This window comes from Epinephelus moara, chromosome 3 (genome assembly GCF_006386435.1).
Source record: "Epinephelus moara isolate mb chromosome 3, YSFRI_EMoa_1.0, whole genome shotgun sequence".
Taxonomy (NCBI): Eukaryota; Metazoa; Chordata; class Actinopteri; order Perciformes; family Serranidae; genus Epinephelus; species Epinephelus moara.
Window position 1 is genome coordinate 22,021,580 of NC_065508.1, and position 25,546 is coordinate 22,047,125.

At 41.0% G+C, this 25,546-nt stretch overlaps 3 protein-coding genes and 1 long non-coding RNA gene across 5 annotated transcripts in view; 2 read left to right on the forward strand and 2 right to left on the reverse strand.

Moving 5' to 3' along the window:
- The window catches only part of LOC126388148 (vacuole membrane protein 1-like), a 95,113-nt gene extending 81,081 nt beyond the window's left edge, over nt 1–14,032 (reverse strand). Inside the window, exons 1-3 of the mRNA XM_050041060.1 lie at nt 13,932–14,032; nt 13,644–13,782; nt 3,775–3,865 (exon numbers count right to left, since the gene is read on the reverse strand). Coding sequence (XP_049897017.1) covers nt 3,775–3,865; nt 13,644–13,782; nt 13,932–14,019 — 318 coding nt within the window. The 5' untranslated portion in view covers nt 14,020–14,032. The remainder of the gene's footprint in view (nt 1–3,774; nt 3,866–13,643; nt 13,783–13,931) is intronic.
- Nucleotides 8–14,075, forward strand: LOC126388150 (uncharacterized). Its single transcript, XR_007569721.1, has 4 exons — nt 8–134; nt 3,800–3,948; nt 13,771–13,804; nt 13,939–14,075. It is a non-coding gene; the product is annotated as an uncharacterized LOC126388150 (long non-coding RNA).
- Nucleotides 14,076–18,641: 4,566 nt separating this feature from the next.
- ptrh2 (peptidyl-tRNA hydrolase 2) lies at nt 18,642–25,186 on the forward strand. 2 transcript variants are annotated; one of them, XM_050041061.1, is made up of 2 exons: nt 18,642–18,884; nt 20,621–25,186. In XM_050041061.1, exons 1-2 carry the CDS (start codon nt 18,775–18,777, stop codon nt 21,144–21,146), a joined length of 636 nt encoding a protein of 211 aa, XP_049897018.1. In that variant the 5' UTR covers nt 18,642–18,774; the 3' UTR covers nt 21,147–25,186. The 2 variants fall into 2 exon arrangements, with proteins under 2 accessions (XP_049897018.1, XP_049897019.1); XM_050041062.1 differs by having other exon boundaries at nt 18,864–18,888.
- The window catches only part of cltca (clathrin, heavy chain a (Hc)), a 44,988-nt gene continuing 44,569 nt past the window's right edge, over nt 25,128–25,546 (reverse strand). Inside the window, exon 30 of the mRNA XM_050041057.1 lies at nt 25,128–25,534. Coding sequence (XP_049897014.1) covers nt 25,401–25,534 — 134 coding nt within the window. The 3' untranslated portion in view covers nt 25,128–25,400. The remainder of the gene's footprint in view (nt 25,535–25,546) is intronic.

A 25,546-nucleotide genomic window follows, 5' to 3' on the forward strand; every position in this document is an offset into this window, starting at 1 on the left:
GAGAGACCTTTAGAGACAGAGGTTGTTGTTGAGTTTAGAGGACAGAGCCGTAGGGTAGGAGTGTTCAGCACGCTGACAGAAGAACAGCACCATTATTCTTTTTGGTGGCAGCCAGCTCTTACACAACTTGTAAAGTAAGACAAGCCAAGATCTCTCTGTCTCTTTCTCTCAGTGTTCCTCTTCCTCCTGCTCATCTGTCACTATCACTCCATCTATCACTCAGTTTACACCTCCTCCCTCGAGCTAAGGCAGGTCGTTTTCAGGAGGAAGCATGGATTGTGTAGATTACGGGAAGGAGGGAGGGGACTGAAGGCACTGGGGAGTGGGGGAGGCTCTGACCGAAGACTTCATTTCCCAGGAAACCCAGCAAAACAAAAACACCACACACTGCCTCTCTCTTTGCTGGGAAGTGCAGTGCCAGCCATGGGCGATTCTTACGTGTGGTTTTTGAGAACTGATTACACAACTACTCAGGCTGTGCGTATTACACTGGAAAAAAAAAAAGTTTTATGGCAGTGGGTTTCAAAATACTGCAGAACATATCAGGAAAAACACAAAAAGTAAGGAAAAATAAAGGGGAAGGGTTCGATTCAGATCCTTAGCACAGTCTGCTGTGGTTTACAGTCACAACTCCACAAGTTTGCCCTGTGGACACAAGAGATTAGCAGGTACAACAAGGCTTTGTGGGAGGTTAATTATTAAACGAACGTGATGTGGGCACACTCACACAAGCACAAACTTGTTAGAAATGATGCTCGTGCAAATATCCTCTCACAGGCACTCTTGTGATCCTGCAGTGCAAATCCCAATCTCTGCGCTTATAATTTTGTGGGACACAATAATCACGCATGTCACTATGAAGGACCTAAATGAATAGTAAATAATAACACTATTCAACCTTAGGTCCCGTTTATACGACAACGATTTCAACTTAAAACGGTAAACTTAATTTTGGGTGCCTGAAAACGCAGCGTTTTGAAAATGGGTTCCAGAGTGCAACTTTTTGGAAACGGCAGCGTCTCCGTTGTCATGTAAACTTGCAATATCTAGTTCCTCTGAAAACGGAAACTTTTCGCACATGCACATTACGGTTCCAGTCACTAGGCATGCGCGAGAAAGTCGACCGTCACAACAACAATGCCGAGCTCTGTTTGTGCTGCTCACCCTGTTGATTTGAAGTGAAGTGTAGATCTGTTACTTTAGCAACTCCACCTCGTCGTCCATCCAGACAAATTTATCTGTGCATGCTTTCCCCAGTGTGTCTTCTTTGTTTTGGTTTGTAATCACCGTGTTGTAGAGGAAGGCGCTTCAGCGCAGGCGCATGGCGTCATGCCGTGGTGTTGCTTTGCAAATTTACACTGCCACACATTGGCCTGGCGTGCATACTACAGCATTTCCAGTAGATTTTGCGGCTCTGTGTGAACGGGGATCGTTTCAATAACGTCATCATATAAACGTAGAAGTTTTTTTATAACGCAAAGGACAGACTTTTCCGTTTTTAGAGAAACCGTTGTCGTCTAAACAGGGCCTTAGTGGGACTGGGGCTGCTTGAGTGACTTGCTAAAGGAAATTCCCACCTGCGGACAGGAGGAGCCAGGGATCAAACCACCAACTTTTTGAAAGGACAGACACTTGCTCTACTTCCTGAGCTACAGCCGCCCAAGTATGTGTACTACATTCAGTGTTACACCTCTTCCTATGGGCCTTGACACACCAAGCCAATGTTCGGCCACTGGTCAATGTCGGGACATCTGTGAGCATCTGTCACCCTAGGTTTTGCGTTCCACACTGTTGGCACTAGTTGGCCCTTGTCGGTTGTCTTTCAGTCAATTCAGTAAGTTGAATCTGTGTCGGAGACAGCGGAGGAAATCACATGAATTGGCAGTTCAGCTCAGTGCGGGAGAAGAGAAACAGCTTAAGTCAAGAAGTTGTGAGCTAAACTAGCTTGTTATATTAGGTCCGCTTGTTTTAAACCATCGAGTTCTTTAGCAGAAATGGTTTGTAACTGTCATTGCTCACCAGCATACTCTAAATGTAATTTGTTTATTCAGCATCAGGTTGTGAGGGGTGGCAAGGTGGTTAGCATTGTTGCCTCACAGCAAGTCACCTCCTGGTTCTAACGCAGGGTGGGGGGTTCAAACCCTGGGGTGGGGGAGCCCCTCTGTTCGGAGTTTGCATGTTCTCCCTGTGTCAGCGTGGGTTTTCTCCAGGTACTCCAGCTTCCTCCCACTGTCCAAAGACATGCAGGTTGGGTCAAGTGGTGACTCTTAATTGCCCGTAGGTGTGATTGTGAGCCTGGATGGTTGTCTGTCTCTGTGTGTCAGCCCTGTGATAGTCTGGCGACCTGTCCAGGGTGTACCCCGCCTCTTGCCCAGTGTCAGCTGGGATAGGCTTAGGGATGTCACGATTATAGATTTTCTTGGTACGATTATTGTCAGAGAAATAATCACGGTTTTACGATTATCATGATTATTATGCATGAATTAATTTCACACTATAAATGTGTAAAATCACATGAACACTCCTTATAGATCTTTAAGTTTCATTTATGTCCATGTGCTCCTGCTTTTTCTTTTATCTCTCAACACAACAGTGATGGTTATAAGTACGTGTGGCAACTATTTTGTTCATGTATGAAAATATAGTAGCCGTACAAGCGGGCTTGGTAAGGTTGGAGTGTTTTTAAGTTGATGTAAAAATAAACGACGAGCATTTGTGAAATCCCGCACTCGTGTGGACGTGAGTTTCTGCCTGTCGTCTCACTCCAAAGAGCTACATGGACCCAAAACCATTACAACCTCTCGCTGTGTGCACACAAACTGTAAAACTATCCATCAAAAAAGTTTTTGAGACGTGCCTTAGCTTGTCACGTTGGACTGTAAGCCCAACTTGTATCATACCACTACGCCATTAATTGCAAATGACACACTAACATATAATTTTTTAATTCAGTGTTACATTAGATAAATTGAGATTGACGTATTTTAACCCAGTTATTGTGCATTTACCTTTACTTGCGAATGTAAAGCCGGGTGGTTGTACCGCAGGTGTTGTATCATGTTGCTCGTGTTTGATCCTTTGGCCACGACTTTTTTGCGGCATGTTTTACAAACTGGAAAGCCGTCGTCAACAATGACCCCTTGGTCATTTTGCAATAGCCAAAATGATCCCACACAGCTGACTTTATCCGTTTTTGGGGGGGGGAATAAATCTTCTTCATCCATACTTCATCACTCGGAGACGCCGCTTGTGTAACTTTGTTTTCATTCCGTGTGAGTTGCGCTGACCTACTGTATATGGTTCCGCGTCACGGCATAATCTTTGGAGAGTGAGTGTTGAGAAATCCTTAAGAATAATTAACCGTGGTGTTTAAAAACGCGGTTAATAGTGAAATCAAGTACTCGTGACATCCCTAGATAGGCTCCTCATTAGGCTTGCTCGTTCACATTGCTTCTGGTTAGGACGAGGTGTTATGGTGGTAAAAATGGCAGGAAACTGTAACTTCATTCATTCATTCATCTTCTAACCCTCTTGCTGTGAGGCGAGAGTGCTAAACACCACACCCCCGTGCCGCCCGGAAACTGTAACTTGCACTCCATAATTATAAGGCAAGCAACCATCACAGAAATAAAGCTGGCAACCTCCCTTAAAAGACCCAGACTTCATGATTTATGTCAGCCTAACAACATGGAAGAGATCAGGTGGTGACCCTCCACGGCATCCCAAGTATGCGTTTACTGTACTATGAAAAATATTAGTATAGTATTGAGTCACCTTCTGGTGTGTTCCTTCAATACAGTAGGCAATGGAGAGGAGGATAAGCAGGATCAGCAGGCCAAACACTGTCTGTCTTTGCTGCCAGAGCCTGGGTGAAGGAGAAGAAGAGAATGAAGGTGGAAAATGATGGATGCGGACATGAGGAGGCAGAAGTGAATGGTAAACAAGATGGTGAGTCAGGAGGACAAAATGTGATGGCAGATGAGAAAAAAGATGAGGAATCATTAGAGGCATGACTGAGGAAGTGTGAGTGATAGGAAAGGAATTCTTTGATGGAGCTAAATTTTAATCTTAACTTTGTGGGAGAGAGACATCTGCTGGAGACTAATCAAGCCACTGCAATTACAGGCTTCACCAACAGCAGTGGCATGTTCTCCATAGGATAATTTTAGTCATGGGGGTAATACACTTAAAGGGAAACCAGTCACACAGGAAAAGTGGGGTAAAGCTCCACCTGCTGACACCAGAAATACATGTGGTTTTATTGAATAATTTAGATATTAATATAATTCTGGATTTCTGGATTAATGCACAACATAAAAATAACCTGAAATGCCCTGACTGTAGGAAAACAACAATAAGCCCAGCGATTTGACAATGAAATATGTTGCCATGTGGGGCTGATTCCCTGTTCCCTGTTGTGTTATTTATGTATATATATATATATATATATATATATATATATATATATATATATATATATGTATATATGTATATATATTCTACACACACACAAAGTCTGCAAGTGATATTGTCATCAGTGTATTGTGGAGGGCGCATGTTAGCTTCTCTGTTTACACAGTAGCCTACATTATATATATATTTTTTTTTTAAAAACAACATTTTTTAAAGCCACTTTCAAGAGAAAAAGAAAATTCCAAACAGGATCTTTTCTTTGCCAAGCTTGTTCCTCCTGGACATAACTGAGCTCAATATAACATCAGTATGAGCTTTTGACCATTTTCTCATACTAAGACTTATATTCAGCTCCTGAGAAAAATTTTACAATGCTCTTTTTCCTCTCTTACTGCAGTAATCTTTATGTCTTACATAATTAGCTCTTGAGATAACAGTAACATCCAAAAGGAAACTTGACTGGCAATTCAAGTCTCAACTCTGTGTATTTTATCTGTTCTCAGAGTTGATAAACCTCTGAGAAGCCTATGAGCACAGCAAAATAACTCCTGCTGATTTATTCTTTTGCTGGAGGGATTTAGGAGAAACTGATCAGAATTTAGTAATCTTAAAATGAGAAACTGATTTATTTCTGATGACACAATGAAAATACTTTTTGTGAGCAGCAAGATTTTCCTCCGAGTTGACAACTGATGGTTGAGAGAAGGGTGAAGTTAACTTAAGACAAGGGATAATATTGGCACATCACAGGTATCAGCCAATATCAACTTTAAAATGAACTATCAGCACCAGCCAACATGCTTTCTCTTATTTTGCACAATTAATGAATATTGCATACATTGAAACGAATGCTATTTTATGTCTCCATCTGCTGGTGGGCCATCATGATAGAAGTATGCATGCATAATATGATACTACAGAAGAGACTTGATGACCACTAAAATTAGCTGGGGAAAAAAGTGGATATATCAATATCGGTAATCCGCCATATAGGTTGTTATATATTGACATATCAGATATTGTTAAAAATAACAACAATATCATGCATCCCTACTTAAGACACCAGAGTACTTCTTGATTAAGGGCCAGACCTAACTTGCACTCATGAGGAGAGTAGGGCTGTCAACGAATATTCTAAATTCGAATTTGAAAAAGTATGATTATTATAGCAAGTGATTACATGACCCATTTTTTTGGACTCAGTAATTAAAAAAACAAACAAAAAAAACCCCATCCTTTTGTCATTAGCTGCAATTTTTGTCATTTGCTACAATTTCACGCAAAAAATGCAGCAATTTTTATCGCAATTTTTTTTTACAAAATTGACCGCAAATTCAAGGTTTTTTTGCTGCAAGATCCTGGAGGGACTGTGTAATGTTACTCAAGTGATGCTAAAACTACAATTTTGGATAACATTTGTCCTCAGGTGCAGGTAAATGCAATAATAAAACATTAGCTGGCTATCAGCGGTTAGCTTTCATTCAATTTGGACGGCCAACAGAATTATTCTCTCTCATTATTTAACAGTAAAAATTACTGTAACATAACTGAAGTTACATAACTTAAGTAACAAGACAACTTTGAGGTACTTGTGTTTCTACTAACATTTGTCCACTGGTACAGGTAAATGTGGTTATAAAATGTTGGCTAGCTGCCAGCAGTGGTAAATTAGTTAGATTAAGTCTGAAAAGATTCTCTCATTAATTAACTAAATGGTGGCATTACTACAGTTACACAAGTAACATTACAACTTTGAGGAATGTGTGTTTTCACTTTCTGATACTTACATACATACTTTTGCTTATGAAATTTGAATTAGGGGCCTCTAACTAAGCTAACGGTACTTGCTAAACTAACGTTAGCCAGGTGAGGCTACTACTGTTAAACTGATTTGCTGCTATGTTGTATTTTGGCTAACGGCTGTCCTTAGGCGCGGGTTAATGCAGTTATAAAGCGTTAGCTAGTTTGTAACGGTGCTAAGTTAGTCAGCTTTCAGTCAGTCCGAATGGCCACCAGAATTAGCCTCTCTCATTACATTACGTTACTAAAGTAACGGTATAACTTCGAGGTACTTGTGTGTCCGCTCTTTTATTTAACGTTACATATGTACTTTAACGTAATATTTTTTTAAATTGGGAACTCCTAACCAAGTTAACATTAACATTACTCAGAAAAAGTAAAGTTAGCCAGGTAACGCTAGCATTGTTAAAATGATTAGCAGCTACGTAGTGTAAGCTAACATTAGCCGTGCTGTAACGTTATTTTAGCTAACGTCCGTCCTCAGGTGCGGGTAAAATGCAGTTATAAAACGTTATCTAGCCACCAGTGGTGACAAGTTAATTAGCTTTCAGTCAGTCTGAATGGCCAACAAAATTATTTTTTTCATAAATGAACTTACCAGGGTCCTGAGAGGCCGATCTGAGTGTGTCAGAAGTAATGTTAAGATCCACATAAATCAACGGAGTGAACTGCGAGCCGTCCGTTACACGCCCACCTTGACAGTCAGTCAGCTGCTGGTAGAGGTAACGTTAAGTGAAGGGGACACTTCTCCGTATTTCACATAAAATTATCTCTGTAATAATGTCAATATATGTCTTGTTTTCTCTCCTAAGTTCATTTAAACTGTACGTAAAACCCTTAAAATCAATAAAAGGGGAAAAAGCACAAAAGTTATGATATTCTTAAAATGTTCCCACTGTATCAGATAATTTAAATAAATCTATATTTCCCCATGTGTGTTTATTTTATCTTATGTTATTATTATTTAATTACTTTCCTCTCCTTTGTTGTTAATGTTACATTTCCATTAAAACTAACATTTAAAAGCACTGATTGGGATTTGGCACAAAAACAGACAATACATAGAAGGCTTAAATTACTTCATTATAAATGGTTAATGCAAATGTACATAACTCTTGTCAAACGTTATCATATGTCTGTTAATATTCCTGATGATTGTGCTTGAACAGAAGTGCACTATTTCACTGTCTATGGTAATGTGCAAAAATCCTTTACTTCTGGAAAGATGTTATAAAATGTTTGTCAGAGATGTTTAACAGCAAGGTCACTTTAAATGCCATACTGTGTGTGCTTGGAATACATCCAGAGGACTTCATTCAAACACCAAAACAGACTTAACTTCTGGACTTTGGACTTCTCCAAGCCAGGAGAGCTATTGCGTTATGTTGGAAGAGTATGTGGGTAAAGGAATTATCAGAGTGTGTAGGACTGAAAAGACTAACTTACATTTCTAAGGGCAAGCGGAGAGACTTTTTTCAACTCTGGGAGTCGTATATGAACATTATGAAAAGAGGAAATGTAGGCATCACCTGATCAGTTTTCAGTCATGTACTGTAAGATGTTTGCATTTGTCTTCTATGCCACTGATTCCAAATCTGGGAATCCCAACCCCCACTATGGGTCGCTAAAGCATCACAGGGCTCATGAGGCCTTCTTGATTTTAAGGGGTTTAAGAAAACCGTTTTAAAATATATATATTAGGCCAAATATCAGCCTTTCATTCATTTCTGTAAAGAAAACTAAATGAAATTGTTATTCTAAAAGTTTAGAATGTTATTCAAGATATAAACCCAAAATACATCTCACAGGATGGGGGCACAGTGAAGACCATAACACAAGCTCTATTGACAGAGCCTTTGCTCTCTGCTAAACCATCTCATCCTGCTTTAGGTAATATCAGGAAAACTCATCTCTGAATAAATGTTTACAGGAAATGATTTGGTCGGAATTCATCCAAATTGCCTGTCTTACACAAACTTCCTGTGGTTATTGTGTTTTAATTTGGGTTAATTGAAGCCCACAGTTTCAGTTGTTCTGTACTGTTGTAGTTGCTGTGATGCATTGAATATAACATGAAATGCATCACTTAGTCCGGGGTCATCACTTTACTCCATAATAAAAAACAGGTCCCTTAAGGAAAAGGGATGGGAACCACTATTCTGTATTATTTATCACTCTGGCAATTTCTTTTTACTATCAAAATCACTTTGTAATTTAAAGTTTCAAACTGTTATCAATGTGTTGTTTAAATGCAACACATCTTCTCTTTAGTGTCAATTTTGTTTCCACATTACTACTTTAAGCTCATGAACACATCCAAGTGAATGACTTTCCAACTCGGAAAATAGCACCATCTGGGGTGCACGTGAATGCTGCATATTTCTAATTACCTGTGGTGTAAGGAATCAGTTAACCCTATGTGCTACTGCGGTTCAGTTACTTTACTTCATATAGTCTGCCTGTTGTAGCCGGGGAGATAGGGAAACAGACCTTGTTCTACTTCCTGATGTTGTAATGTGTGGTTACACTGAGAATAAAATACAAAACAAAGATGGTTCAGTCGGGCTGAACCATACAGTGTGCAGGGTTGGAAATTAGCACCAGCACCCAGCTAAGTGCTGGTAAATCATGCAAGTGGCTGCTGGGTTTGCGTCATTCACCAACCACAGTGGCAGGTGTTCAAGAAGTTCATTTCCAGCCCTGGCTGTGAGGAGGATTTCAGTCTTTAGATTATTGAGGTTAACTGGATGTAACAAGACCAGCAATGTGCAGTGTGTCCATTAAAAACACAGTTTACTGTTGATAAAGAAATGCTTTCAGTACATTATATCAGTCTTCTCAATAGGGCCTGGGGACACCCAGGGGTCCTTGTGGGAGTTCCAGGGGCAGGGTTAATGTCAGGTGGCATACACAGGCTTTTTACCTATTTCATATGTAGTTGTCCGGCCAACACATTATCACTCCAACCTCATGACATACTGACATTTGGTCATGGACTTTCCACGTCCACATACGACGTGCAAGGTACCCTGGGTGCAGATAAAAATATCAACAGCCAAAATGTCTGGTGGAAAATACTGCAAATAAATTTTAAAAATAGCGTAATAGATAGCCTAATGTTGTGTGACTTATATGACAAATTGCTGAGAAAACTTAAATATAAACTTATATTACACAGACCAGATTTTGGGATATTAATTACAGATGGATTGATTTATCCATCAAAGCCATACGGAGTGCGTCACTCTTCAGAGCATACACCACATCCACAGTGGTTACGGTCTTCCTCTTAGCGTGCTCGCTGTAGTTAGGTGACAGCATCATGAATCATGTCCTCCAGAAGACCTTCAAACACACCATGGGTCTCCTTAAAGAGCAGGCCGGAGACACTCTTCACTCCACCAATGGCAAGCCAGACAGTGGACAGCAGGCTTTGTGATTTAAAGTGACACGTGGTGCACCAAGTCCTTTGTCTCTCCAGTATACCACTTCTTGATTTAGCTTATTTTTATTTATTTTTTTAAAGATGTTTTTTTAGGGCATTTTGCCTTGAATGGACAGGACAGGTAAGTTTGAAAGGGGGGGAGAGAGGGGGGATGACATGCAGCAAAGAGCCACAGGCTGGACTCGAACCCAGGCTGCTGTGGCAAAAGCCTTGTACATGGGGCGCCTGCTCTATCCACTAAGCCACCAACACCCAGATTTAGCTTATTTTTGACATATGTAATTGGAAGTGTTTCCTTGCTGTTTGAATGTATGTCTGGTAGTTGTTCCATATTGCCGGAAATCTGGAATATTAACGGCCATATTGGACCTCAAAAAAGAAAGTTTAGCATGAACCCTGTCCAGGGGTCCCCAGAAAAAAATTGGAATAGTTGATTCTCAAAGTTTTATTTGGTATATAAGTGAGCCTAATGTGAAAAAGAGTCATAAGAGTGACGATTCTGATCATAGGTTTCACTTCCTCCATGGTTATCTCCTCATCTGAAGTTGAGAACAGAATTCTGGTCTTAATCATGTCTAAAAACCCAAATCTTTCCATATGGAGGTTTCTCAAGCGAAATCTTACTAAACAGGGGTCCGTGACCTAGTTTCTATCAATTTAGGGGTCCTTGACGTTAAAAAGGTTGAGAACCACTGGGCTATATTGACTGTATATCACACTGGAATACTGGTCCTTAGCTTTCTCACTCAGGAATGGCTTATGTTTTTAAACTGCACTCTAATGGGCAGCACCAATTGTTTCAGATTTCGTTTTACACGACTGCAGAATTTGCAGTAATTTGACCGTGATGATTTCTTACAAAATAAGAGTCTCTCGCATATCCCCATCTCATTCCTCCCTTTGTTTAACAACCACTGCCCCATTACCATCTTAAGCAAAACAAGTGCAGAGCCCTGAGGACTCCCTGTGCATATGCTATAAATTACAAACCACTTCTATCAACATTCAGGATAAACTCGCTCGTAATGTGTTCACACGTATCCCCCTGCAGCAGTTACAACACCATGTGTTTTGAGTGTTGGTGAGCAGCAGCTTCTCTCAGTCAGAACACTGCTCGCGGTGCTTGCGGCTCACCACATCCTCTTGTAGTTTAGAAAATAAACACGTTGTCCTCACACACTTAACCACAGAGGCCTCCCAGCGCGTACACTCTGACCTTCTTCTGGGCCCTCCGTGTCAACAAAGATTATCAGGTGCGCAGAAGACATGTTGTGCAGTGCGGGGAATTTGTCATCACAGCACAGTCTGATGTCGTCTGTGCCGATGCTGTTGCTTTTGTGGCTGAGGTGACATCACTTAGTGAGGTAGAGAGACCTTGCCAGCTCTATCAGCAGTAAGGATGAGGGGTTATGAGAGGAAAAATGATAAGCCATTCCTTTGTGCTGCATTATAGGCTCCATTAGGCATCTGAGTGAAGACTAAACTATGAGGGAGAAGGCCTTCTGGGTTTATAGCACTGAGAAAATCAAGGTCAACCTGTCTGTGTTTGTGCTTTTGTGTGTGCAAGGGAGAGTGTGGAGAGTGCATGATGGCTTTTTTTTCTACAGCCATCGTATCTTCTTTTTGCCTGAGACTGACAAGCAGCACTAGCACCTCTATAAATAAAAACTAATCTCAAGAACATTGCTTAGCTGCTGCTGCATCAACACATGAATAACACATACAGAAATCTTTATCTATATGCTGCTTTCTTAATCAAACTGGCACTAAAGTTTATAGGGTAATATAACCAAACACAGACATTATGGCGTAAGATTCATCTTCATCTTTTACTAGCTTTTTTTTACCCACATGCAATACATGTATATTGAATTTCTTCAAACAGCTTGTACATTGTATCCTGTGTATTTCAGATTTATATTGCAGCACTAAAAGTCCAATCTTTACCTCGTTATCTTTTTTGGAGAGGAACTGTTATTCCTATGGCTAAAGACGATATGAACAACTCTTTCCTAAATCCAAAAACTAGAGTGGTATAACTCGAACTTGTGATGTCATAGGGTGTACATCTGGAGCTGCTCCACAGACAATAAATTTAGGAAAATGTTATAGCTGACACTGAGAGCACCAGGAGGAATGTCTACATTTATACAGATGTTTTTGAAAACTAATATTTTCGTCTGCGTTTTGGCCTCTCCTCCACACAGAAACTGTGTTTTTGGGTCACTGAGGTTTTTTTTTTAGAATTGCCCTCTATGGTGCATATGTTTCAAAACTCCGGGTACTTTGTTTTTGTATGGACAAAAATGGAACATTTGGGAAACCATGTAATCTCCTCATTTCCCACATGCCCATTGTTGCTTTGTGTAATGAGCATGTGCCAAGAAAAATAAAAACAATGGTAGACTAATTTAGTGGTATGCTAATGTTTTGTTAGCACTGCTAGGTCTAATGAACACTCATCATCACCAGTGATACGAAGGGAAGCCTGCACCTCATTTATCGTCCACAGAACGAGGTTGCACGCTGACATTATCAAAACAAAATACAGCAGGCAATAATGAGAGTCTTTCTTGATGGGATTTTTAAAAATGGCGGGTTTGTGCATTTAGTCCTTCTCAGGCAAGTGCGAGGGTTTAGTGTAGTGAGGATTATAATATATGCAGTTCAGCACTTGAAGATACAGTCATTACTAGAAGGTTATGTCATTCAAGAGAGATAATAAAACCTAAAGGAATGGTCAAAGTTGTCATATTGAAATTTAATGTGTAACATCACAAGTAACCGTTCCACCTTAAAAGTTACCGGCAGTCGGCCGAGTGAGTTCAGTTATTTTTTCTCAGACTACAGCTGCTGCGAGAGGCAACAAATCATCCTTTTCCCACCGTACTGGAGTGCTCTGTGGAAATGAGGCTTTAAAATTAGTACTGCTGCACCACTTCACAGACAAATGGTGCCAATGTTGTTGCTCCACCTCCTACAAGAAATATAGTTGTCATCTAATGATGTCATGTCCTGAGGAGACTGTGTGCTCTCACCGAGTTTGGGCTGTTTTTGGTAGTTATCGCTACAATAGCTTGCAGGTGATGGGATGGGTTATTTCCAACATGTAAATAACAACATTCGTTGTTTCTGGTGCGCCTTGGTACTACACTGACAGCTTTTTCTTTACACTGGTGACCCTTTAGAGCCATCTGAAGGCCTGTTGAACCACAATTAGGCACAGCAGATCTGCTACTTACATTTTGTGCAACCAGTAACGGACTGTTGTAAAATAACCACAACCCACCCCGTGCTTATGTTCGCATCAAACATGTCGTTTTGATAAATTATTCTACAGTTTCTTCTGCACATCAACAGGTCTGTTGGGAACGGGTCGCACTGAAAACAGTTCACAAAGCGCCACAAAAAATTGTGAGTCTAGAAGCGACCTCTAGCTCAACTGGTAGAGTGGGTGCCCCATGTAGGCGGAGTCCTTGCAGCGGCCGGGGTTCATACGAAATTACCAGAATGCACCTGACTGCAATCTGGCAGTGCCACAGAAATAGAGCCCATGGTGTCTTCTTGTGCGCACAGAAAGTGAGGAGACAAAAAGTCTTGTTGCCCCCTCTATACTGACGCCAGTGTCAGACTCCCATTCACTGTATAGAGCATCTCCAGACTTCATACCCAATGACATCACAAGTTTAAGACTTACTTCCCTGCTTTATGGCTTTGGGAGAGAGGAGCTCATGGTCACAAATATTGACTACACTTTCCCAGGCCATTGAAATAACATTTTTAAATTCATAATTAAGTTGTTTTTTCCCTTTAATTAAGTTTCTCACATTTAATTACAAACATCAATATAGTTTTGACTCTAAATTCTGGGGTAAACTTTTACTGACCAAATGCATTTAAGATCCACGGCCTAATGCCTAAGGTGCAACTTTGCAGAAAAGGGGGAGTGCTTTTGGGGGAAGCTGCATCCCACTTTTGGTCTTACCTCCAAAGCCACTCCTTAAGAGTGATGAGCAGTTCCAGAGTGAAGAAGTGGAGTGTGAGCAGAGGTTTCTTCCATAATACCAGATTGTCATGCTCCTCACTGTCCCTCTGTTCCCTCTCATCCACAGACAGCTCTGAGTCTAGCCACACAGCGTTGACATTGTAAGTTTGCACACAAGTAAGAAAATAAGGAATTAACATTTTTAATTAAAAATCGTGCAAATACATCAAAAACTTTTAGATCTTTAGATTACTGCTCAGCTGTATATTAAACGTCTTTTGTTTCTACCTGCCAGCTCTCCATTTGGCTGTTCCTTGACGCCAAGACGCCTCTGAGGTAGTTCAACTTCAGCCTCACACTCTGCCATCACATTCATCGGGAAGAAGTCCTGCTGAGAAAGAGACAGGCAATTATCAGAGAATCACATACACACAAACGGCACTCTCCACACTAAAACATGTCTGTATACGCTCCCACACAGCAGTGGAGCAGCCAGTGTTTTCCTGCTCTTGGAGATTACAGGTAACCTAATAAGGCCTTTGCGTGATCTAATGAGTACTTTTTTTGTTTTTTCCTGGTGTGTCATGTTTGACCTGCAGGGAGGGCTTGGAAAACATGTTCGTAAAGAGTAGAAAGCAGGATAGAGGCCAGTGAAAACGTTACAGTGGTTACTTCTTTTTTTATATCTCTTGTAAGTATCTCGGCACGTCAATTAGCGTGTCCACCTAAGTGTATTTCCATCTGCCGATCGAAGCCGATTGGAGCTAGAGCCGATAAATTCCTGTGACTACAGCAGAGTCATTTGTCCGGGGAATGACTGCTGATTGTGACCTTTCTCATTGAATACAAAAGCCAGATGTTAGTGGGTTTTTTGACCAGTGTGAAGGAGGTGTTCACACTTGTGTTTAGAGCTGCTCACTTGTGATCCGATCACCCAAGACGTGTGTGAATACCAGGTGGTGTGCAGCACTGATGTTGCAGCAGGCCATGATGCCTCTATGGGAATTTGATACAAGATGAGATTTGTGTAAATGCTTTGATTTTTTTCCCCACTTGTGACCTGAAAATTTTAAAGACCAACATGTAGGTCCAGCATGTTTAGGCATCTTGCGTTATCTTGAAGGACAAATGCATTATGATCACTTAGAAAAGAGGCTGTGGGAACACTGAAGTCTGATCCATGCAACATTAGTGTCCCACAGAAGAATATAAAAATCTTCTCAGACAATTGGACTGCAAGGCATTTGGACTCTTGGCCCTTCTCAGGAAGCCACAAACAAGAGCTTTTTTATCACAGACCATAAACCTTGAACGCTCACACTCACACTGGAAGCACTGTGCCAATGCTTTATGCACAATAGTACACACCTACAATGCACTGTCCAACAATAGGGCTCAATGAAGTGCGTCAATGTGTAATAAGCAAAAGATATTGGTGCCAAACTCTGCAAAACATGCACCTCAGCTGTCACTGCAAACATACATGCTTGATTCTGCATAACAATTGCAACTCAATGCATCATTAAGCATCAATACCTAGTATACCGTTTCATAACACCACTACAGCTCATGTGAAACACAGTAGCGCAGCGCAGCTCCAGCACTTGATTGCGCAATCGCTTCTACCAAAACAACCCAGACCTGTTGAGTAACTCTTGTGCGAGGGACAATGTGAAACTCAACACAGAGCACACACACACACACACACACACACACACTTCAGGGTGAGACATCTGATAAGCTGCAATCAGTGTCCACATTCAAACACAGATAATAAGAGTGCACTGGAGACAGATTATAAATTCACACACAGTGTAAAAACAAAGCAGGGCTGCAGTGTAACAGCTTAATGTATTTTAGCATGCATTATGCACAGAAGGTAAACTCACCGTTCAGCTGATGTTTAATCCACACTAAGCTCTGGGCTCAAATGAAACCCTTTGGTGGAGCCCCAGTGGCAATGTAGGGCAAAAGTACGCTACCCGTGAACTGCATCACAACTTGAGTGCAGGGTGTGGTGATGGAGGGGGCCAGCGAGGGATCGAGTACTGATACAGAGTTGCCGGGGGAGGGGAGAGCAGGCTGACAGAAGAGACGCACAGAAAGAGGGGGAGATTTCATCATTTGCCTGGTGGAACCTCCAGAGAGCCAGTCTAATTAAAGGCCTATAAATAAGTGGATCACTTTCCTGGAGCGCACTTCTAACACTTCTCAGTCCTCTGTAGGTTTCACACAGAGAGTGAATGAATGGCATTTCGGCAAAGAGAGCTCAGCTAATTCCCAAATTGAAAAAAAAAAAAGAAAACACCTCAGGACATCACATTTTTCAGGTCATAACTAGAGTCTGAAGACCTCAACTGCAAGTCGCCATGTTTTAGTGTCAGCATCATCTTGTTTATCAGAGTGAGGACATTTATTTCTGGTGAGTGTTCTCCAGCAGGTCACTCTGTTCTCACTAAGGAAAAAAGAAGGCCTACACAGGTTTTCAGCATCAACGCGACTGTTGTTAACTTAAGGCAGTGTAGAGACAGGATTTAAAAAAGGCATGCATGGGACTCAGGTGCAGGCACGAGCTCGAGCACCTGTCCCTTTGCCCCTTGATGTCCAAAATGCCCTTTTGTCAAGGCGTAATCATGTTTTCTTTTCTTTTTTTTTTTTGTGAAGGCCTTGCTGTGGCCCTGTTCTTTTTCCGAAACCTAACCATGTGCCTTTGTAACCAAAACAAAGGCACGTCAGTTTGCGGTGTTGTACCTACGTCATGCGTTTATTTTGAAAGAAGACAATATATGTAACAGGCAAAACTTGACTCGGCGTCCCAGAACATCGACCACCAATGCACCCAGGGTACCTTGCACGTTATCTCTGGAGGTGGAAAGTCCATGACCCAACGTAGATATGTGACATGGTCGGAGTGAGAATGTGTTGGAAAAGGGAGCTCCAAAGTTAAAATATTATCAAATTATTTTATTTGACTTTACATAAAAACCTTTCTTATGTATTCATTCATTCATTTTCCGTAACCGCTTATCCTGCTGGGGGTCGTGGGGGGCTGGAGCCTATCCCAGCTGACATTGGGTGAGAGGCAGGGTACACCCTGGACAGGTCACCAGACTATCACAGGGCTGACACATAGAGACAGACAACCATTCACTCACATTCACACCTACGGACAATTTTCAGTCACCAATGAACCTGCATGTCTTTGGACTGTGGGAGGAAGCTGAAGCACCCGGAGGAAACCCACGCTGACACGGGGAGAACATGCAAATTCTACACAGAAGGACTTAAGAACCCCCCACCCAGGGTTCAAACTAAGAACACTCTTGCTGTGAGGTGACAGTGCTAACCACTGCATCATATAGGTTAAGGAATTTCCAATAGATTCCTGTTTAGGATGACGCGCACTATAACCATACAGAAGTTTGTGTGGTTTTACAGTTTTTGAGAAACTTAAGGAAAACTCAGCTCAAATGACATTTATAATATCCAAAAGTCTAGGGCTGGCCCTGTTTCTGGAGAAGATGTTCAGTAGCTTTTAAAAAAAATCTTTTAGGCTCTCTCAAACAACCAGAAAGTAGGGCATTTATAATAGTGTGTGAACTGGATTGGGAGGGCTGATTACAATTAAAGACTGTTCTCTATTTATCAGAGAAGATGGATGGCTAGGGTGTGACTTTGTTTTGCGTTTTGACCCTCCCTGAAGCTACAGATATTTTTCCCTGAGCTTCTCTGAGTGACTGGCAGAAAATGCATTATCCTCCCATAACACTGAATAAGTAATAAATAAATGAGTTATTAGATATTTAAAACTTATCATTTGATGTTTGAAACTCTAAAGTTAAGTTGAAGAAGCCTGGGGTTGAAAATAGCCTTGGTATTCTACTCTTGTCATGTATGCTGGTTAGTTCGTGCAAACGGTTTATTTTTGGAATCTTTAAATGATGATGTGTCCGAGGACCATCAGAAATCCAATGATAATTTCTGTTTTTACAGTTTCTGGCTATGACGTGTAATTCTGGTAATTTTTGAAGAAAACATACAGTGGGTGGTATTGAAAGGTATGTTTTCTTTCAAAAAAATAAAAATAAAAAAATCACCAAAATTACACCATGTATCATGGTTAGTAACTGCAAAAACAGATATTATTTTTTGATTTTCAAATTCATGACGGTCCTTGGACACATTATGTGCGATGAACACTTCCAACAGAGAAAAAAAAACAACCAAATGTGAGCTTAAAATATGCACTGCTATATACTGAACCGCTGCTACGTCATCTCCTTCTTCTTCCAGGTGAAAGCTCGCAAAAGAAAAAGTGGTGCGTGCGCAGAACGCTGAGTCCGACTCCAGTCAGAACAAGTGGATACATGCAGCAATAATTCCATTTTCAATTGAATAACCTAGATGTGTTAGTCGAGCTACAGATAGTCCAATTTCAATCAATCAATTTCAGTTTTATTTATAAAGCCCAATATCACAAATCACAATTTGCCTCATAGGGCTTTACAGCATACGACATCCCTCTGTCCTTAGGACCCTCGCAGCAGATAAGGAAAAACTCCCCCCAAAAAACCCTTTAAAAATGGTAGAAACCTCAGAAAGAGCAACTGAGGAGGGATCCCTCTTCCAGGATGGACAGACGTGCAATAGATGTTGTACAGAACAGATCAAGGTCCTTGCCACAGTGGCCAAAGTGTCATTTCAGCCTTTGGCCCTTTGCTGCTGCATCTCTCTCTCTCTCTCTCTCTCTCTCTCTCTCTCTCTCTCCAGATTTACACACTGTCCTATCAAATAAAGTAAAAAACAAAACAAAAAAACCCCCAACAACAACAACAGGAAATATATTCTAAAAAATCAAGTCATTCTAGGTCTATGTCTCACTTAAAATATCTGTCTGCAGCATGTTTTCTTTAAAAATCTGTGTGAAATAAATACAAAAACATTTGTAAGCTCCCCTAAGCCAAAATAAAAAAGACATAAGTCCCCCTCAGTGCTTAAACATATTATTTGACATGCCTCCCCCTTTTTTGCACCACCCCCTCGCGCCTCATAAGTAATGAACAGTCCCTTAGTATTAAATTATTATATGCAGTAAGTGGAGACTTCCGGGTAAATCCAGTAGGTGGCGGTAATGCGCCATTTTGAATTCCAACCGCCAAAAATAACCGAAGAAGAAGAAGAAGAAGAAGAAGAAGAAGAAGTAGAAGCAGCTTCATTCATACTCAGCAGTTTGACAATCCGGTAGGTATGACATGTAATCAGTGTTGTCTGCCGTGTAACAGTTGTCCTGCACTTTTATGGCACTATCAGGGCCTGAAATGTTTGAGTCTGCTTGTCCTCAAAGTGATGTCTGATGTCTGAAGCGGTCTCCCTTCTAGCCAGGAAGCTAACGTTAGCTTACAATAAAGTTAGTAAGCTAGCTTTAGCTTGTTAGCCCACGAAGTTGTAGTTAGTTTAAAGAAAGCGTTCAGTGTAGCCAAATCTTACATTGGTGATGTGTTGACAAACTGAACTAGCTTTCTAGTCAGATGGTATTACAGGCACAGGGTTAGTAAAGTTACTAAATAACGTAAACACCGGTAACCAGTGTTAGGGCAGCTACTTTGATAGCATAGCTTTGCAAGCTAGCACTTGGCTCACTCTGGGAGAGGCTAAAATAGAGCAAAGCTAACTGAGGGAGAAATATAGATTAGCTAACTAAAGTTAACCGGAAAAGGTAGTTGAAGCTACTTTGTGATAGAAAAAGGATCAAATTCATAATGTGATACGAAATGATAAAGAAAAAGTCTACAAAATAACAACATGTCAGCAGATTATGCTACATTTGAGTTAGTTGCATATAACGTTAGTGCTCACTTGTTCACAGGCTTCAAACAAACAAACAAAAACACCCCACTAATAATGGGAAGGGGAAGGAATGTCAGCTTTGTAAACAATGTGCCAGTGCTGTCACCATACTGGAATTTCTAACTTTAATACAGTATGTTGAAAGAAGGGGCTGTCAGGTGATTAATTTTTTAGTTATGATTAATTATTAATTAATTTAATAGTTAATTGTTATTAATCACGTTTTTAAAGTGCATGTTTAAATTTCAAAACAGTTCTTGAAGTCCATATTAACAAGGTAACGCAATGATTTGATTGATTGGGATTCAAATGAGAGCAAGAAATATGCAATATATTCTCGAGTTTTAGATCTTGACATCATTTGCACTTTTCAGGAGTTACAGTTTCTGATTCATACAGGTCCTGTATGTATAAAACTAATGTTCCCTTTGACGATACGGCGTATGACTGGTCACAACTTGCCAACCTGAGGATGTCCCCTAGACTCAAGTCTTCCTTGATGTTGACTAGTCTGCAGTCAGTCAAGTGCTGTAGTTAACTTCTTTGATTTAGTTTCATTCACAGGTCTGTGGTGAATGACTGGCACACTCCAAAATAATTCTTTGCGATGTGGTTGCCCCACTGACGTCAGTCTGATGAGCTGCTCCTGTGTGCTCAGCTCATAGGCAGTAGCTCAGACTCAGAAAGTACTTTAGTGATATTTTAATTCCATTTGACACAAGGTGCATATTACTTTTGACTTGTCAATTGAGCCATCTGGAAATTTTGGGAGTGAGAGTGGTGTCACTATTTTCCATCATTGTGGTAGCAGGAAGCCGCGACGATGGCTTGACCACAAGTAAAGGTGCATCGAAGAAAATAGCAGCACGCAGTTAATGCAGTTTTCAAAAAATAACTCATTATGTTTGGACTTTAATCACATAGCGATAAACATGTTAACGCTGACAGCCTTACTTGAAAGATACTAATATTCCGTGCCATTTTCTAGACCATGGGGAAAGATAAACATTAGCGGCATATAATTTAAATTTTTTATTAAAAGTTCAATGTAACTAGTTGAGAGCAGCAGAATCACTGTAGTAAACGGTACAGGTGTGACACAGACTAACTGTATTCTGTCATTTTTGCAGGTTTAACAACATGGACTTGGCGTATAGTCCGTTGGGCCTGGGTCTCGTCGCAGGACTCGGCTGTGGGCTCCTCCTCGGCTGGCACCTTCGGGCTCGCTTGGGCCAGACATCCAAAACCGTGATGGCAGCGATGGGGAATGGCACCGGTGAAGCAAGTGTGATGGGAGAAGGCGGCGAGTTCAAGATGATCCTGGTGGTGCGAAATGACCTGAAGATGGGTAAAGGGAAGGTGGCTGCCCAGTGCTCCCATGCTGCTGTGTCGGCTTACAAACAGGTTCAGCGTAGGAACCCAGAGCTTCTCAAACAGTGGGAGTACTGCGGTCAGCCCAAGGTGGTGGTGAAGGCCCCCGATGAGGACACCCTGATTGATCTGCTTAGTCATGCCAAAGAAGTGGGGCTTCCTGTCAGCCTGATTCAAGATGCAGGAAGGACACAAATTGCGCCTGGGTCACGCACCGTGCTGGGCATCGGTCCCGGCCCGGCTGATCTGATCGACAACGTCACCGGGCACTTAAAACTCTACTAGGGCTTGAGTTTACGTCAGTCTGACTTGCATACAACATCTTAGTTGTTAAAGCTATTTGCAATGGAAACTAAGTTGGGCGACCAGGAGTTTATATTTTTTTTACACAACAATAGTTGCCTCGATTACATGTTATTTACTTGAATTTTTGGTGCAGTTTTTGACACATATGCCTATCACATTTGTTGACTCTTGAAAAGCAGTAATAGGAGGTTGATGTGTTTTACTTTACTGTGATGGTAACAGAAACACCCCAGACACTGTGTCTGAAGACATGATGATCAGAGGAAACATGAAAACTGTTGTTGATCTCATTAGAACCCCGACAAAATAAAATAACCGTAGTGATTTGTTTTTTTACTGCAGACATTTTGACTTTCAGGAGAAGCACAGGTGTTACTATTAACATTAAAGATGGCTTGGTACCATTTAGTGTCAAAGGAAGCCAGTGAAGCCAGCTAGTATGCAAAATAGCAGTGCCTTAACATTTGCTTGTATAAATGAAATGCTGTTATTAATGTTATTGATTACACCTGTGTTTTTCTGAATGAAGTTTGTTAATGCTGTAAAGTATTTATTCAGAAGACAATGAAGGTCACACACTGCCATGAATGATCTGATCTGACATTACGCTGCAATACAGCTGGTTATATTGATGTCATTCATATTCTAGTTCGACTGGAAGGCTTTTGGATTTTGTTAAGAAATTCTGAAGTGTTTTTCCTGGTATTAAATGCTGCTTTACAGTTGAAATTGAAGCCTGGAAATATACTGAACAAAAATTTAAATGCAACACTTCTTTTTGCTTCAATTTTTCACAGGTTTGAGTTTAAGATCCAAGACTTAAAACACAAAACACAAATCATGTACTTATTAATAAACAGAAACATGTCTCATCTCCCTCCTTGCCTCGTGGTCGGCCATGCTTGTTCATAAAGGGGGCATGGCTTTGCTGCAGTCCACTTTAGGAGACATGGAACACTGTGATTGACTAATAGACATCCCTTCAATTAAGTCTGTCCATTTGGGTAGAGTCGGACGACAGTGTTCATAGATCTAGACATCCTAGAAAAGTTTGGTCTGCTGGAATGGACGGGGATCTGAACAGGTTAAAACTTGTAAAAATCCGTCCCAAAACACATGACCTCATGTTGCAAGGATTTGTACACATGGGCCTTTTTCACAGCAGACATTTTTGACTTGTCATAGTGGGAAAAGCACAGGTGTTACAAATAACATTGGCTCCAGTGAGTCTCACCGAGAGCAGCACACACAATATATGACCCTGAAATCAGAGCAGATAAATGGAATTCAGCCATTATGGATAGAATTATTTACACCTGTGCTCGTCTACTGTGACAAGTCAAAATGTCCTCTGTGTAAAAGGCCTTTTTCTGTTCCTACATGGCCTGCATACTCACCAGACACGTCACCCATCAAGCAGGTTTGGGATGCTCTGGAATGGCGCGTACGACAGCATGTTCCACTTCCTGCCAACATCCAGCAACTTCACACTTCACGCCATTGTAGGAGCGGGCCAACGTTCATCAGGTCACATTCAACAACCTAATCAGCTCTCTGTGAGAGGCAGGAGGCAAATGGTGTCACACCAGATACTGGCTGATTTTTGGGACTGATAAATCCATTTCTGTCATGTAAAATACTGATAAATATCTATTTTTTCCCAAGATCAAACTGCACATTTTAGATTGTCCTTTTATTGTGACCATCCTGAGACACACCTGTGTAGTAGTGATGCTGTTCAATCAGTGTCTTGATATGCCACACCTGTCGAGTGGAGGGATAATCTTGGAAAAGGAGAAGTGCTCACCAACACATATTTTCTTTACCAAAGTTCGAGAGAAATCTGTTGAGTGTATAGAAAAGTTTTAGTAACTCCCATCAGGGGCCAGCTGCATGAAGACTGATTATGGCTTAAACTTGCAGTCAGACTCCGATAGACGTCTCAATTCATTCGTCTCACAAAAATGTATTAAGTTGAACTACAGTAATTTGCCATGAATTCTGCATAAATTGAGACTTTTTTTCATACTGAAAAACAAGTGTTTTCCTTGTGGAGGAATTCAATAGTTAAGACATTTTACAGGGAAATTCAGCACCCTTGTAGCGCCCTCTGATCTGTACCACCAGAGGGTGCGCGTACTACACTGCTGTTATACTGATCTGAGCATATTAAGACAGGGTGTATGCAGGTATAAACAAGTTAAATTTAAGACTTTTTAAATACCACTTCAAATGAAATTTAAACTTGCGTTAGAAATACACAACACAACCTAAAACATTCTCTTTCCAACACCAAGTAAACACACTTTTTTGCATGTCCTTGGAGGTGAAAACAATGTATATTCAAAACTTTCCTGCAAAAGGTCAAGTGTGTGGATATTGGCAGAAATATAATATTAAGTATAAGTATGTATTCTTTAGTGTGTAATCACCTGAAAGTAAGCATTGCTGTGTTTTTGTAACTAAGAATGAGGTGTTTATATCCACATAGGGCACGGGCATGTCTACAGAGATCACCATGTTGCTACAGTAGCCCAGAACAGACAAACCAAACACTGGCTCTTGAAAGACAGGGGCTGTTCTTGTTTTTCATGCCGACTTGTGTAGTTAGCAGCCCCTCCACAACAAGCAGCGTCAGACAAATACTGATATTTAAAATGTGAAACTGCTTCATTCAGTGTTTGTTTTGGAAAGGAGGAGACCTCTGTGGATTATTCAGGTCCTGGTAAAAAAATGAACACTGAAGGAATTCTATATGGGAGGAGTTTCATCTGGTTGCAATCTGCAATCTCCACCACTAGATGTCACTAAAACCTTCTCAATCTTACATTCTGGACCTGAAGGACATGGTGTCATCTGGTATAAAGGATTTAAATTGAAGACCTTTTAAAGCCACTTTATGAACATATTTTAAACAACAGCCCAGATAAAGTGCAGTCAAAACTTTTCCAAAACATTTTGTTAGGGCCAGGAATTTCCTGACCGGGGGAACGCTGCACGTCACATATTTAAGACACAATCAGACTGTTCTTGACAAACAAGAAGCCTTTATTTTTTTTTAAGTGGAAAACAAAACCGCTGTTTCATTCATTATGATCCTGATTATGCACAATCAAGTATCTTAAGTGCACAATTTAAATCTAAGGTAATTTAGATAAGAATATAAGTTCAAAGGAGTTAATGATTGATTTCCTGTATACACGCAAGCCTTTGATAAAAACCTCAAATTATCACAAGTCCTGTCATTCTGTTTCTGAGCTGGATGAGCAGGTTGACTGAAAAGGTTAAAGGCAACCCTCCAAGTCTGAAAAATCTCTCTCCTGCACACTTAAAATGAGATCCAGCAGAAACAAACCGCAGCATAGAGAGGGGGCATGGGGCATGTTAGTCGAACACAAACAGGTCTGCAGTCCCTCCTGAGGTGGAATGGTCCCACATTAGAGCAGTATTCAAAGCACATGGAAATGTCATCTGAATGCAAATTTATTTGGAGAGTCCTGCATAGGCTTAGCTGGAATCGTGTGTAAAATACTCTCTTGGGTTTTTCTTCAAGAAACAGCCCTGAAGTGTGTGTGCGGGGACACGACGTAGTGTTTCAGGATTGTGGTCATGGTAGCGGCAGTCTCATGTTCAAATATAGAGGAACATAGTAGCGTTTTGTGTGTGTGTGTGTGTGTGTCTGAATATACAATAATTAAATGCATTTTACAGTCGGACAGAAGAAGCTGCTCACACACATCAAAAGGAAGAGGTTCTACATTAATTTCTTCTCACTACAGAGTGCAAATCAGATGCTTCACAACAGACCTTTTCTTTTTTAAACTGAGAAGAGGACTAGCTCTTCCCACAAGCCCCCCCGCCCATTGTACATAAACCATTTCCCATTCAAATAAAATAGACAAAAGAAAAATTAATCTAGTCAACACGGAATGTGAGAAAATTAATCTTTGTGATTCGATCTTTTTCTTTGACAACAGAAATAAAACTGAGTCCTTCATGACAGTTTAAAAAGGGGGAAAAGTGGAAAAAAACAAAAAACAAAAAAAANTTTAAAAAGGGGGAAAAGTGGAAAAAAACAAAACAAAAAAAAAAAAAACAGAAACAAGGGTCGTCTGTAATTCCCCCCCGCTGCCTGTAGAGGTCAGAGAGAGACACTCATGGTCTGGTGAAGGACTGTGGGAGATGGATGGATGGTTGCTCCAGCCTGCATGTGGAGAGAAGGGGTCGGGGTCTTTACATGCCGTAGCCGAAGCCTGGCTGAGCTGCTGGCTGACTGTATCCTGCAGGCGCCTGGTAGCCGTAGCCGTAAGCCGGCTGGGGGGGCACGGGTACGCTGGGGCCCGCTGTCAGCATCAGCTGAGGTGTGCCTGCAAGATACA

Coding starts and splice junctions, on each gene's coding strand:
- ptrh2 (XM_050041061.1), top strand. CDS start 18,775: ATGCGCCATTTTGAATTCCAACCGCCAAAAATAACCGAAGAAGAAGAA. Junction 18,885..20,620: donor CTCAGCAGTTTGACAATCCG/GTAGGTATGACA, acceptor TCATTTTTGCAG/GTTTAACAACATGGACTTGG.